This window comes from Aptenodytes patagonicus, chromosome 27 (assembly GCF_965638725.1).
Source record: "Aptenodytes patagonicus chromosome 27, bAptPat1.pri.cur, whole genome shotgun sequence".
NCBI classification, from domain to species: domain Eukaryota; kingdom Metazoa; phylum Chordata; class Aves; order Sphenisciformes; family Spheniscidae; genus Aptenodytes; species Aptenodytes patagonicus.
In genome coordinates, this window is record NC_134975.1 from 2602838 (window position 1) to 2617805 (window position 14968).

Sequence of the window (14968 nt, forward strand, 5' to 3'; positions counted from 1 at the left end):
GCGCGGGGGGCGGCGGCGGCGGCCGGGCGTAGGCGGCTCCGACCATGTCGGGCGAGGAGGAGGCGGCCGAGCTCACCATCGCCGAGGACCTGGTGGTGACCAAGTACAAGATGGGGGGGGACATCGCCAACCGTGAGTGCGGGCCGCGGCCGGGCGGGGGGCGGCGGGAGGGGGCGCCGGACCGGGCCTGGGTGGGGACCGGGGGCGCCCGGTGAGTCGGGGAGGGGTGGGGGGGTGGCGGCGGGCCTGGGGCGGGTGGCGAGGCCTGGCCCCCCTACCCCCCCCGGCCGTCTCCGCACGCTGGTGGAGCGGGGGGGGGGCGGGCGGCCGTACGTTAACCCCGGGCGGCGGGGGCTCCCCGGTTCCCCCAGGCCCCGGCCGCGCACGGCGGCCGCTGCCGGCACGTGGCCTCCGCGCCCCACGTGCACCAGCGGCGGGGGGGGGGGGGGGGGGGGGGGGCAGGGCCTGCCGCCCCCCGGCAGCCCCCCCGCCCCGGCCGCCCGCCCGCCCGCCCTCCCGCGGGGGGAGCCGGGAGCGGGGCCCGGCCAGGCGGGGCCGGCCCGGCGCAGACGCTGCCCACATCCTGCCCCGGGGCTGCCCCGCTCCGCTCTTTTGTTCGGGGCTTTACCCCCCCCCTCCCCGCTCCCCGTCCACGCCGGGCAGGGCAGCCGCACCCCCGGCTCCCGGGGGCCGAGCCCCGCGGCGCGGTGGGTGGCGGGGACGGGAGCGGGGCGAGCCCCCGGGAGGAGGGGAGCGCCGGGCTCGGCCCTGGCAGCGCCTTTCCTCGGCGGGGAGCCCCGGCCTGCCCGGGGGAGGCTGTCCTGGGCGGGGGCTGCTACCGGCCGCGGGGCTGGGGCAGGCATTGTTCACCCCTAAAACTTTGGGGGCCCCCCTCCCCTGCCGCGTTATTTCCTTTTTGCTGTTACTTTTTTTATTTTCGCTGTATCTAATGGTGGTTAGCCGCCCCTTGAGAAGGGTGACAGCCGTTTAAAGAGCTAACTGGACCGGTTCTATGAGGTCTTCCCGGCGTTGCGAACAGCCTCGGTAGTGGCGTGTCCCACACTAATTGTTGCTGACTTCGACGCTTCTTTTTAAGTCATCGCTCCTGACGGTAACTTGGGCTGCAGCTCAGGAGAGAGAGACGTGGGGCCGAGAGCCGCAGCGATGTGGGTTCCCCTTTGGGAAGGGAGGTCGCCGTTTTGGCTTCTCCGTCTGCTGGGCAAACGGGATTTAACGGTGTGCCCCGAGTTTGGCTGCGCGGAGGGGCCGCCTCCCTTCCCATGGGGGAAAGGCAGCTCCATCGCAGCGTCTCTTCTCCCTCACGGGTGGTGCGGGCACGTTTGGGAAGAGCAAACACAGAACTGTGTCAAAAAGTTCACAATGCCTTGGGGCCTTGTCAGAGCGAGGTGCTGTTAATGATATAAAGTGCTTTTAATTCCCTAAACGAAGCGCCGTGGAAGGCCAGAGTACAATTAGTAGGTGTTCCTTGGTCAGTGCTATCGCGCTGTCTGCTGCTTGGTTTCACGTGAATGCTCTGATGAGCACAGCTCTCCGTTTATCTTTGCACTGTGTTTGTTTTAACATTTCCTTTCTCACCTCTCTCTGTCCTGCTGTCCACTGAAAGTCTCTTTATCAGAGTTTTATCTCTGCTTAAAAATATTCCCAATTTGTCATTATTTGTGGCGCATGGAAAGGTGACTGAAGGGATTTGAAATTTAATTCGTCGTGCAGGTGAAGGACTTCAGGTTTTTACTCGGTGTCAAAGAAATTATGAAAACCCGCCTGCCCGTAAACATCCCCTTCAGCACTTCCGAAATATTTATTGCTGTTGTATCTAGAACACACGCCGTCGGTTACAGAAACTCCCACCCAACAGAGGCACTTCACAGAACAGCCTCTTGTAAAAACAATGTGCTCACAGAGCGAGGAGAAACTGTGAGGATACCTTTTATCCCAGGATCCAAAAACATTTCAGGGTAAGCTTTATGACTCCCTGTAAAGTGTCCCAGCTGGAGAGAGGGGGAAATAGCAGCTCGGGGGTCCACTGGCGACAGCCGGAGCGCCTCGGCCCCCGGACTGGTGGGGAGGCCGTCGAGATGTGGCTCCTCCAGCAGCCCCCGGGCCCCTGCTCCTGTAACGCCATCGAGGTGTGTTTGCGAATGTCACTGCAGTATTTCAAGCAAAGCCGCCACTTTTACACTCCTTCCCCCCCTTATCCTATAAAGCACGAGGCACGCTGTCCTCTACGGCGGAACCGAAACACTGCTGGGACTCGTGGGCACTAGAATATGGCCAAAAGTGGGTGCAGGCAGCAAAACTTCTTCTGACCTGCGGCGTGGAGCGAGGCGTGTGGAGTTCCTTGTGCCAGGCAGCGCGCTGGCAGCTGCCAGGCCGGAGCAGGAGCACGTGGGTTACCTTTAAAACACGTTTCCGCAGAGTGAGGGACTAACGTAACTGGCTCTGCTGCACTGGTCCTGCGTCGCTGCCAGCTCTTGTGCCTGGCAAAGTCTTTCAGCTGCTCCGTACCTCTGGTCCCGCACGTCCGCAGCAGTGGCCCCTGCTCCTTTGATGTGCTGCGCGTCCCGTCTCTCGAGTAGTTTTCAAACCTGTTTCTGTAGCTCTGACTTCTCCAGAAAGAATGTGGGAGAGCGGTGTTTCTGCTTGGCTGCTTTGTTTGACAGACCTCGGTCTGCGCAGGCAGGTGTCTGAAGCTGCGGCGCTTCACCTGCGCAAACCCCAGCGTACGTTCGTTTGCTCACGCTCTCTGTGAAAACGTTCTTGAAAACAAAGTGAAAATTAAAGTGGGATTTCTGCCTGTCCACGGTCCTTTTGGTGAAGAGCTGAGTCCAGAGCCTTGTTCCCTCTCGGGGAAACAAACAGATCTTTCCGCCACGGTGCCGTGTGATGCGGGTTGGTGTTAGATTTAAGGCTGTTTATCGTTAACATGCTTCAACAGCTCCGTGTCTTGTGTTTGAATCAAGGGGTCCTGCGTGCGGTGGTCGAAGAGGCGAACTCCGGAGCGTCGGTTCTCTGCCTGTGCGAGAAGGGAGATGCCATGATCATGGAAGAGACTGGCAAGATTTTCAAGAAGGAAAAAGAAATGAAAAAAGGTGAGGCCTGCTCCAAAGAGTTTTTTTCAGCGTGGCCATGGTTTTTGGTCCCTCTGGGTGGCTGGTGTGAATGGGCAAGAGCACAGAAGGCGCTACTCTGTGCTAATTAGTGTAAGAAATAGTTTGCTGTTCCCAGAAAGCCAATTTTAACCCAAATCCTCCTGCCTGGCCTGCTGGTAAGTAAGCATCACTGATGAACCTCAGCTTCCCGTTTCAATGCACCCAGTCATCCACGTTGTTGTCCAAAGTAACTCTTGTTTCAGTGTCCTCCCTTCAGGAAGAGCTGCGGTACGGTTATCTATCGCTGGTCTGTAGCTGCCGTGGAAATTGTGTGACACTCGAGTGTGTCACCCAGAGCTCCCTGATTTCTGTTCTGGAGACTTGAGGTCCCTTTTGCAGGTGTCTCACCGCCTTAGATGTATTTCTTTGGCCGTTGCCTGGGCGAAAGGAGAGCCGGTGCGGGAGCAGACCACGCGCTGCGTTCCTCGTGGCTCTTTGGCTAGAGACTTGTGTCATGGGGCATTTTACAGCGCTTCAAAACCCCGAGTGACGACCCGCAGTGGCGGGGCTGCTGCCTGTGCCGGGCGTGAGGCTGCACAATTTCATGGAATGTTTTTTTTTCCCCTTTGTAGGTATTGCCTTCCCAACGAGTATATCGGTAAATAACTGTGTCTGTCACTTCTCCCCCCTGAAGAGTGACCAAGACTACATCCTCAAAGACGGAGACTTGGTCAAAATGTAAGCGTCTTGGTTATACTTCTTGTGGGTTTACTGTTGGCATCTGGGCTTTGCTTTCTAATCCTGCTTGATGTGTTAAATACTTCCTCGGCGTGGCTAATTAAAGAATCTAATAGCTAGTCAAGTGAAGCGCTTGAAACATGCTTGAGTCTTCTGGTACTTCTAGAAGTCACACAAGTTTCCTGAGCCGTGACGCCCCACCTGTAATTAACTCTCTTTGTGTTGCAGTGACTTGGGAGTCCATGTCGATGGCTTCATAGCGAATGTAGCACACAGTTTTGTCATAGACGCCTCAAAGGTAGGTTTGCGATGGAGTGGTGCCTCTTGCCGCTGCTGCTGTACGTGCAGCCTAAAGGAGAGGCTAAAAGCTGATGTTGGGGTGCCCCTGGTTCCAAAGGCAGCAGCGGCACGGGGCCTCGGAGAGGCGTCCGCTTTGTTTCACAGAAGCGCCGCAGGTCTGGTGTCACAGCAGTGACAGGGTGAAAACCGTCCCTTTCCTAAAAACTATTCAGTCCTCTGGAAAATGAGGGCTGACACGCTGTTTCAACGTGTACAATTTTGCAAGGTTACAAATAACTTGAGACAAACCCGGTGTGAGTGGCGCTGCAGTGAGTTATTCGCATGTAGAGTGTCTGGGGCCGCGGGGCAGACTGGGCAGACTGGTTTTGCTGCCCCCTCTACTGGCCGAGGGACAGGGAGCCGAGCACCGCGCTGCTGGGAGTCGCTGCCTTCACCTTTGCAAACTGAGCTCAGGGGCGACTTGTTCTTCGGACCCCAAAACTAGTCCCTGCTGCCCGCTTCTCCTGCCTGAACGTGCCAGCACGGACTTTTCTCACTCGGGGCTGATCGCGGCATACAGCCCCGGCACGTGTTGGCGAGGACACCGCCGTGACACGCGTGGCTTGGTCGGGCATTTTGGAAGTGACACTAAGCCACGCTCATGCGGTGGCAGTTACTGTTGTGTGCGTAAAGTTGTCGCGTAAGCTCGGAACAAATTTTTAGCTGTAGTCCTGGGAGGAGGGTGGCGGTGTGGGGTCTTGGGAATGGTTTTTCTCCAGTGGCTGTGTCTGAACGACTTGATGGGGAGAAGACAAAAAAAAAACCCCAGTCTTTTTGAAGTGTATTGAAATCTTTCCGGTCAACATTTCTGGCTACAGGAGAGTCTTGTCCTGTTTTCAGTCTTTGAGAGTGATGCGCTGGTACTAGGGTGCCTCTGTTGAAACTCGTGAGAGAGGCAATTTGGTTGTGGCTGATACTCATCTGTTCTTTTAATGGAGGAGAGACTAATGATTGAGCTGTGGAGCCAGAAGCCCTTCCACCTCTGAGCTAGATTTCCCCGTTCACTCGGGGGGAGGGTGTCTGGTTCGACAGAGAATCTCCATCTGTAGACACTCAGAACAGCGTTCTTGCTAATAAGAGGGCAGGGAACGTACCTTAAAAAGCCTTTATTTTTCTGTTCTTCCAGGAAAACCCTGTGTCAGGCCGTAAAGCTGATGTCATCAAGGCAGCTCATCTCTGTGCTGAAGCTGCTCTGCGCTTGGTAAAGCCTGGAAACCAGGTGAGTGACTAATACGGGGGAAGGTATGTCTGGGCACGGGGCGAGGAGCTCAAGTGCAGACGCTGCCTGTGCCACGCTTCGTGCGCAGAAATAAAAGCGTGTGTCCTTGCCCAGCGATGTGGGGAATCTGGAAGCAGCTGTCTGCAGACAGCTGAGCTGCTGCTGGGGTGAGCACCGGACACTGGGGCGGGTGGCAGTGACTCTTCTGTCAGCAGCTCTGGCTTCCCTGCGGGACCCGAGCTCTTCCTTGTGCGACGGTGGCTTCGCAGAGGAGCCTCGGTCCTTTCCTCGCTGAAGGCAGCTGGGCACGCACAGCAACTCCGCCAAAGAGTGCTCCCTTAAATCTCCCACTTGGACCTCTCCCTCGCCTGGTGCTCGGGCGCCGCAGCAGTCGTAGGCGATCTCTTTTGTCGCTGTGTCACTATTCCAAACATACTCGTGTCGCTCTTAGCTCCTACTGAAATCCCTTAAAGAGGGATGGCTTGTGAGAAGGCACTGGGTGCAGCATGGGACGCTGAGCTGACCTCATGTTACATGTTGGTTTTGTCGATACAGGATTAAAAATGGAAGCCTGACACCGCTTCTCCTTTTCTTGGAGGTGTTAGAGCACCAGTCGGTTAGAAAACCTGCTGGTTTTATTACAGAACGCTGTCGAGTTAAAAAAACCTGTCATGCTTGTGGCTTGAATGTTACATCCTTAATGTGTTTTCATGTGTTCTTCATCCAGAACACACAAGTGACAGACGCATGGAACAAAATAGCCCACTCGTTTCACTGCACGCCGATTGAAGGTAAGGACGGGGGAGCAGCTGATCGGAGGTAGCGGCGTTTTAGCTGCACGCTAAATCCTGAGCTGCCCTATTCAAATTCTGGGAAACTTTTAATGACTACGAGTCCTAGACGTGCCATTTTTAAATGCAGCGGCCTCGGCTAAAAAAAAAAAAATCCCTTCAAAACTCTCTAGATTCTTCTTCCTTCCTCTATTTTTTTCTTTTTATTTTTAAAGATGCATTAATCTAGGAACAATAGACGTGGGCTTCCACAGCTGGTAGGTAGTGTCCTGGCTCGTGGACTTCCTGCTGACCTTGGGCAAATCGCGTGGCCCTTTGCTTTCACACTTGACCACTCGTAGTTAAAACCCCTTTAGCGAATACATAACAGAGCTTGTTTGTAATGCAAGGGCCACTGCAAAAGAAGCCCGTAGATGTGCAGGGTATGTAATTTCCTTCCTTACAGCTCTAAACTGATTCACGTTCTCTTCGCAGCGTTGATAAAGGGGCGAGTGGGAAGGCTCTGGGGTGGCTTCTGGTAGAAATGAGACCACTGGCTTCTTGTCTGAAAGGTGGCGAGAGAGCTTAGCCTGACATTTGGCACACGCAGATGCTTTTCTCCTAATCGGTGACATCACTGTCAAGTGGTTCTTTCAGCCACAATTAAATTGGTCCATTATTAGTTAAATTTCCTGAAATACCCTAAAGCTGGCTCGTTCTCTTCGCTCGCCTTAGCCCAGTCTCGGAACATCGGTTCCCTGTTCCTTGTGTGGGATGGCTTTGTGGGTCTCCTCAATGCTTTGCTCCTTTCTCTGTGAAAAAACATGGCATCAGCTGCAGTGAGGAGGCGGCCGCTCGCACTGTCAAGGGAGTTTAAGCAGCCACTGTTTTGGAAACAGTCAAGTGCCGTAATTATCTAGGCACTGGCAGCAGCATAAGGCCCCAGTTGATGAAAACAAACGGAGCTGTTGGCGGCTGGGGTTGTGCGTTCCCTTCCCGCCAGCAGCAGCCGTCCTTCCTGAACGGAGACATGCGACTGTCCCTGCTGGGCTGGGGGCTCGGGGAGCGGAACAGGAATGGCCGCGAGTACCTCTTCCTAGACTTCGATTTGAAGGTGAACTGTAGGGCAGAAGGGAAAAGTGAAGCAACCCCCCTCCCCAAAAAAATACCCTTTGAGTGCTGTACAGCCGAGGTACTGGGGAAAGGACTGAAAGTTTCCATTAATTTGGCATCTTTGAAAACACCCGAGGGTGGGTCGCACGTGCCTGCGGGTTCACCTCCAGCCCGTTACAGCCCGCTGGTGTAGTGCACGTGCCTAGTCAAGAAGCGGCGGTACTGGAAAGGGCTCGGCAGCTGGCCGCTCCTCTCGCGGGAGCTTGCAGCTCCTCCTCGCTGGCGAGGAAGCGTTGCTGAAGTCAGAGTGGGCTTTGGGGAGCTCCGTGTCTGTGCTAATGCACTTGGCGGTCCGCGACTGAGGGAAGCTGAGGAAGTGCTAATGCCGGTGACCGTTTGCTTTACGGCTCGCTCTAGCTGAGGGCTGCAGTCCCGGGCCCCGGAGTGTTAATAATGCAAGTCACTGTGTCGCTGGTTTGCAGCTCAGAGGTGTTAATGGATTCTCTTATCGCGGCAGGGATGCTGTCGCACCAGCTGAAACAGCATGTGATCGATGGAGAGAAAACAATCATCCAGAACCCTACAGACCAGCAAAAGTGAGCATCACCTCTGGGGCTGCTGCTTCCAGCAGCATTTGGGAGGGGTGTGACTAGGTCCAGAATGGTGACCCCGTTTCTCGCTGCGGTATCAAGTGGGGGATGTAGCAGGTATGTTTAATTTAACCGGGGTATAGACTGCTCCCTGTATGGCCTCTTGAAGTCCGACCCAGTACGGCAAATTCGTAGCTTGTTAGCCCCATATCTTCTTGTCCGTTCTGTGTGAGCGTGAAGCGTGGCTCTGCGTTTGGGGGTTGTTCTGAGAAAGAAAGGCTGGAAGTCACGGACACGAGGCTCCTCGCTGGCACCTGCGAGCGTTCTTGGTTTCTGTCCAGTTTCTCGAAGGAGTCTGCTGGAGGCTGCCAGCAAAATAACCAACTGTTGCTAGTTGTAGCGGTGGATGCTAATTCACCAGGAGCTGTGCCAAGACCTGTCGTTTGTCTCGCAGAAGTTGCCAGGAGCCCACTGGATGGTGATCGCTGTCAATAGCATCTCAGGATGGTTTGGAGCTAATGAGCTGGATATGTCATTCCGTTCTGTTCCAGCAGCTCCTCTCCCTCAGGGATCCCTCGGGGTTGGGTCTCACGCTGGCTATTTGGAGCTCAGTGGCTTTAAATCCAGCACTTGGCCTGCAAGTTCTCGGGCGTAGCAATGTACCAGGCGTGGTGGGGCTCTTGGCCTGCCTAGGACGTGACCGCAAGTTCAAAGGGCTGGTGCTGAATGTCTGAGACCTCCCACCCTTTACCGGGGATGGAGCTACTTGTCACGGGCAGGAGGAGCACTGGCTTGTCGTCGTTTTTCTCTGCCAGCCTGTCACTGATCAGCTCTGCTGCCTGGCTTGTTAATCTTCCACTTCGTCCTCCGTGCCAGCTTTTGCTCTTCTGGTCAGGGACCTGGTCACTGTAGCACCACTTTGCGCTTGCAGACCTTCGCTGGCTAAGCCCAGTGTGGGCTTGTCTGAGGTACTGTGGCTGTGTAGGAGGTTTTGTCTTCTCTATTTACCATTCTTTGACTCACCAAACTTCTTTTCATCCAGGAAGGACCATGAAAAAGCAGAATTTGAGGTCCATGAAGTTTACGCTGTTGATGTTCTCGTCAGCAGTGGAGAGGGAAAGGTGAGTCCGGTGTTTCTTGCCCTGCTGTTCCTCTGTGCGTGTGGTCAAAGCGGCCGCGTTTCAGAACAGTCGGCAGCAGCAAGTGGTGCTAACAGCCACATCCTTGTGGGTGCCAGTTCCAGCCGGGGAATACTTGTTGCCTGGGTATCACTGTGTCTTTTTGGGTGGAACTTCTTCCATCCAAAAAGTTGAGGTGCGCCTTTACAGTGCTGGAGTACGGACGGTGCTTGTCCGATGTGAACGCCCCGGCGCATGCAGGCGGTTGGCTAATCTGGCTGAGGAAGCGCTGCGCTGCTTTCCCGGTCTCTCAGCTCTGTTTGCATTTTCAGGCAAAGGATGCTGGACAGAGAACTACAATTTACAAAAGGGACCCCTCCAAACAGTATGGCTTGAAGATGAAAACCTCCCGTGCCTTTTTCAGTGAGGTGGAGAGGCGCTTTGATACTATGCCATTTACTCTCAGGTATTTGCTCTTACTCATGGCCTCCCTGCGCGTTCAGAGCTCGATGCTTTGCGTGAGCTTACAGACCATGCTGGCAGCAAAACCGACTTGCTTCACCGTCCTGTCACAGGGGAGGAGGCAGCCTTTGCTGCTTTACGTTGGGCTTTGCTGTATTTGAGCCTAGGAGTGGGTGGAGGAAGGATGTTACGGGCTTAAGCAGGAATCCCAGGCAGAGCCCGAGGATTTGAGAATCTCCTGTGCTTCGCGTGGCAGGTGGGGAGCCGGGAATCGCGTTTAAAATAAAACAGAGAGGGGTGAAAGCAGTGTCAGGGTGCAGCATGCAGAGGCGAGGCAATTCCAATCAATTTTTGTAAGTGATGCACTCTCAAACTAAGGAAACAGCGTTCGCTTGACAGGCTCTCTTCATCCTTAAATCCACTTGCCTTTTCCAGTCTCTGGAGGTAACAGTTCAGCCGGCAGTTGCCTGCTCTGGCCATCTGCTTTGTCACTGCACCACGACGCTGCCAGGGCAAGGGGGATGCAAGTGAATAAAGTCTCCAGCCTGACCCCGGGGCAATTCTGAAACCTGTGGGGTGGAACCTGGCTTCTGGGAAAGGGCCTGAGCTCAGGTGTGGCTCTGTCTCCTCCGCAGGGCATTTGAGGATGAGAAGAAGGCCAGGATGGGGGTGGTGGAATGCGCCAAACACGAGCTGCTCCAGCCTTTCAATGTCCTCTACGAAAAGGAAGGTGAGTGCTGGCGGTGGGAGGACTGGGAGCCGGGTGTGGACCGGGCGCTCAGCAGACAACCGTCGCTCGCTTCCGGAGTCTGGCGAGACCGGTGCTGACTCTGTCGCTGTATAAATACCAGAGGTGCGCTTCAAGGGCCCTGGTATTTATCCTCTGGGAAGCTCGCTACCCATCGGCTTCTGGATCTTGTTTTGGAGTCGTTCCAGTGATGAGATGAAATTTTTTGTGGAGTAGTTTCCTGGGCAGGAGGAGAGGTTGATGGCTGAGGCTCTCTGGCTTGCTTACAGAGCAGGCTTGGGGGTGTGGTGCTGAAGGAATTGTTTTTGCCCTGGCCGTGTTAGGTTTAAGAAGTTCCTGCGAGATGTTTTTTTAGCAGTGATGGTGTGGGAATGGCACGGGAGTCGAATCATCTGGTTGGAAACATCTGCCGAGATACCTAGTGGGTCGGATACGCGGGGGCTGTGGTGTAGTAGCGCCCGTTTCTGTCTTGCAGGAGAGTTCGTTGCACAGTTCAAATTCACAGTGCTTTTAATGCCTAACGGTCCCATGAGGATAACCAGCGGCCCCTTTGAACCGGAACTCTACAAGTCGGAGTTTGAGGTGCAAGATGGAGAACTGAAGGTTGGTTTAAAAATAATAATAAATAGACGTTGCACATCGCATGGGTCACCCTGTCTTTGCATCCCTCGGGGTGAAGGCGGGAAGTAAATCCGGAAGACTCTGCAGGGTAGGAGCTGAGGCGTGAGCTTAAAAAGGAAAAGATTTGCTTAAGACCAGGTTGGGTCCCTGTTTCCTGCATCAAGCATCAGCTCTGGTGGCTCGGTAACGACACCCAGCCCTTTCCTAGGGGTGGCTGAGAAGTCAACAGCTGGCTCCAAGGCCTCGTGCCTCGGCAGGGTGTGAGGCTGTGGCGTTCCCCATCTATCACTGTGCCCCTTAGGACTTAACCACCGTTCCTTCGGTGGCTGGCGGTGCTCGTTCTGCTTTAAAGACGTTTCTCTTTATCTGCTGTCAAAAAAAGGAGTCTGCTTTCTGGCTTCTTATGTTTCCTTCCTGTCTCCAGGCCCTTCTACAAAGTTCTGCAAGCCGGAAGACCCAGAAAAAGAAGAAAAAGAAGGTAATTTGGCCACGTTTTGTGGGGATTAGTGGCACGTTCTCTTTTGCAATCGGCAGCGCCCAAATGGGTCCTGCGTGGTCGCGTTTTGGGCTCGCCTCCCAGCCTGCCTTAGGGAACACCCTGGTGTTCCCCTGGCTCGGGTTAACCCCAGCCGGCAGCTCAGCCCCAGACAGCCGCTCGCTCACTTCCCCCCCGGTGGGATGGGGGAGAGAATCGGAAGGGTAAAAGTGAGAAAACTCGTGGGCTGAGATAAAGACAGTTCAATAGGTAAAGCAAAAGCCGCGTGCGCGAGCAAAGCAAACCAAGGCATTCCTTCACTCCTTCCCATCGGCAGGCAGGTGTTCAGCCATCCCCAGGAAAGCAGGGCTCCGTCACGCGTAACGGTGACTTGGGAAGACAAACGCCATCACCCCGAACGTCCCCCCCTTCCTCCTCCTTCCCCCAGCTTTAAATGCTGAGCATGACGCCATATGGTGTGGGATATCCCTTGGGGACAGTTGGGGTCAGCTGTCCCGGCTGTGTCCCCTCCCAACTTCTCGTGCCCCCCCAGCCTGCTCGCTGGTGGGGTGGGGTGAGGAGCAGAAAAGGCCTTGACTGTGTGTCAGCACTGCTCAGCAATAACGAAAACATCCCTGTGTTACCAACACTGTTTCCAGCACAAATCCAAAACATGCCCCATACCAGCTCCTGGGAAGAAAATCGACTCTACCCCAACCAAAACCAGCGCCCTGGGGAAGCAGCAGCCTCCTGGGAAGGGGCCTCCTCTTGGTCCCTCGGGTGGGCTGCGTCGTACCCGCTGCCAGCGTTGCGGCCGTGCGTGGTCCCCACGCGAGCCCCCGTTCTGACGGCTGCCGTGGGTTTGTTTCCGCAGGCCTCCAAGAACGCAGAGAACGCCACCACGGGAGAGACGGCGGAAGAGAACGAGGCTGGCGACTGAGCAGCTCCCGCTCCCTCCATGTAGCACCCAATTCACACACACTCGCCCCTTTTCCCCCCAAAACAGAAGCAAAATAATCTAGCACTGTTTGTCTCTTACGACCAAACAACAAACAGTCTGGACTTCCCACTGACTACAACCAGCTCCTATTGACTTTGCCAATGAGGGAGGATTCTCTCAGCCACTTCAGACTACTTAAAAAAGAAAGCAGAAAAATAAAATCAGGAGTAAAAGCTAGTCTATATCCACTCTTTCTAACCTTTTGTAATACCCATACTTGTTGAAGACGTGAACAACTCAGCCAATCCCAGTGAGAGAGGGAGTGTAGAGAGCTGCCTGCTTTCTTTTTCCTTCCCCCCCTCCCCCTTTTTTTTTTTAATTTCTCCCTTTACAGATTTTCTTGGAGGGAAAAAAAAAACCAAACCAAGCAAACAGCCGATTACGCCCGAGAAAAAGTACCCTGTGTTTAGTGATTATGGTACGCGTGGACGGTGTAAGGTGATCTGCCTCGCTGCGCCGCCTCGGCTCCTCCCGGCCGCGTGGGCATTCCTCTCCGTTGCCTTGGGGGCAGAGGATTTCTCACTCTCTTCTTTTAGCCTCTAGATTGTACATTTATAATTGGGAAAAATATCAAATTTTATGTCCCCTGTGAAACTGCAGACTGTTCCGTCTACTCTGTTCTGTCTCTGCCTTGATTTACGTATAAACGCTCTATTTTTTAATACGCCGCTGTGGCGAGCTCGTTTTTAAATTGACTGTCCAACCTGCTCGGAAGCAGATGACGTTCCCCGCCCGACAGCTCTGCGGAGGGGCAGGAGGCAGGCGAGCTGCCCGCCACCCAGCAGTGGTTTTTAATTCCCTGGTGTCCCGGGGAGTTTTATTCTTCCCCGTGGCTGGTTTCCATGGCCCGTGAGCGCGTTCCGCTCTTTCACGTGCGTCGGCGGCTCTGGAGAGGGTCTCCTGTCCGCACGCGCTCCTCTGGCGATAGGCGGGGGAAACGCGGCAGGAGTTGTCGGACTCGGGCTAGAGTCCGGCCAGGGGTATTGCTCTTTTATAGTAAGTCTTTTTTAAAAAAAAAAAAAAAAAAAAGGAAAAAAAAAAGAAAAAAGCCGATTGAATTACATGTAGTCGAACGTGAGGTTTTTTTGCCGATACCTGCTGACCGGCTCTCTGGTTATTCCCCGCTGTAGCTGAATTCGGGAAAAACTCTCGCCTTTAAAAACGCTCCCGGGCGTCTCCGCAGGCACCATGCTTCCTCGCCAAGATCTGGGTTTTCCACCCCAAACTCCACACGTGCAAATATTACCAAAGTCAATAAAAGAGAATAAATGATGCACTATTTTTTTTTCCCCCCCCTGAATTTTTCCATCTCTTCTCTGCTCCTGTTCTCGAACCCTTCCAGCTCTGGCGGGGCCCCGGGGCCGGCGCGGGACGGACGCGGGCTCCTCGCCCAGCGCTGGCCGGAGCGGGAGGGCTGGCGCCGCTGGCGGTCTGGTCTGGGCAGCTCCGACGGCGTAACCGTGACCTCGAGCGAAAAAAGAAACCTCCTTCCCCAGGAGGAACGTTTCAGCGTTTCTAAGCAATATTCTGCCCTCTGTGGAAGACGGGCAGAGCTGACCTTTCTCGTAGTCCAGGTTTATAAACCACGGAGACTCGCTGGAGGTTTATTTAATTTCCTACTTTGAAGAAAAAAAAGAAAAATCCTGTCCCTCTCGGTACAAGAAACAAAAACCCAGTTGTTAAAAAATTTTGACAAGCGGAAACTCCCGAGAGGAATTCTGTAACGGACTTTTTTCCCCCCCCCCCCAGAATAGACTTGCTGGTGAGGTCTCCCTTTGGCCGGGGGAACGGCTCTGCTCTTTGGGGCCGGGGGGGCCGGGGCCGGCCGTGCGGGGACCCCCCCCCCCCCCGCCGCCACCGGGCCTGCGGGGCGCGGGCCTTCTCCCCCGGGGCCGCGCAAAATGGCCGCCGGCGGGCGGACTACAGCTCCCGCCATGCCCCCGGGGGCGGGGACTACAGCTCCCGTCGTGCCCCGCGCCGGGGTGGGCGGGGACATGGGCGCTACCCTATAAATAGGCCCCGGCGGGCGGCGGGGGCCTCTCTCGGCCGCTGCTGCCGCCATCTTGTGGGCCGCCGCCGGCCGCCTCTATCCGCCTCCATCCGCCGCCGCCGCCCGCCCGCCGGGACTGAGCGCGGCGCCTCCGCACCGCCATGAGGGCCAAGGTGAGCGGTGGGGGCGGCCGATGGCGCCTCATCCCCCCTTTCCCCCCCCCCCCCCCCCCAACAACGGGGGGTCCCCAGCAACGGCCGGGCCCGGCCGGGAGGGCGCGCTGTGGCCTGGGGAGCCCCGGAGGGGGGTGGGGTGTACGGGGGGGGGGGGGGTCCCTGGGTGCAGGGGGCGGGGGGTCTCGGTTGCACCGGGACGTGGAGCGGGGCCGGGAGTGTCGGTGCGGGGGGCTGGGGGGGGGGGGGGGGGGGGGGGCGCAGGCGGGGGTCGTGCCCGGGGGGGGGGGGTTTGTCCCGGGCGTGTTGGGAGCGGGGGCCTATCGCGGGGGGGGCCCTGGGGGAAGGCGGGGGGGTCCGTGGGGAGGGACCGGGGCCCCCGCGGGGGTCGGGGGGGGGGGGGGGCCGGGCCCGCTCCGGGCTCACGGGCGGGACGCGGCCCCAGCACCGCCGGCGCCGGCACTGACGCAGCCCCCTCCTCTCCCTCTCTCTTCCCCGCAGT

General features: G+C 56.2%; 1 protein-coding gene across 1 annotated transcript; it reads left to right on the plus strand.

The window, feature by feature from the left end:
• Positions 1-9: 9 nt before the first annotated feature.
• PA2G4 (proliferation-associated 2G4) lies at positions 10-13582 on the plus strand. Its single transcript, XM_076360556.1, has 13 exons — positions 10-132; positions 2982-3110; positions 3743-3848; positions 4077-4146; positions 5314-5406; positions 6134-6197; positions 7807-7885; positions 8922-9000; positions 9330-9463; positions 10095-10189; positions 10683-10810; positions 11253-11306; positions 12178-13582. Exons 1-13 carry the CDS (start codon positions 45-47, stop codon positions 12241-12243), a joined length of 1185 nt encoding a protein of 394 aa, XP_076216671.1. The 5' UTR covers positions 10-44; the 3' UTR covers positions 12244-13582.
• The last annotated feature ends 1386 nt before the right edge of the window (positions 13583-14968 follow it).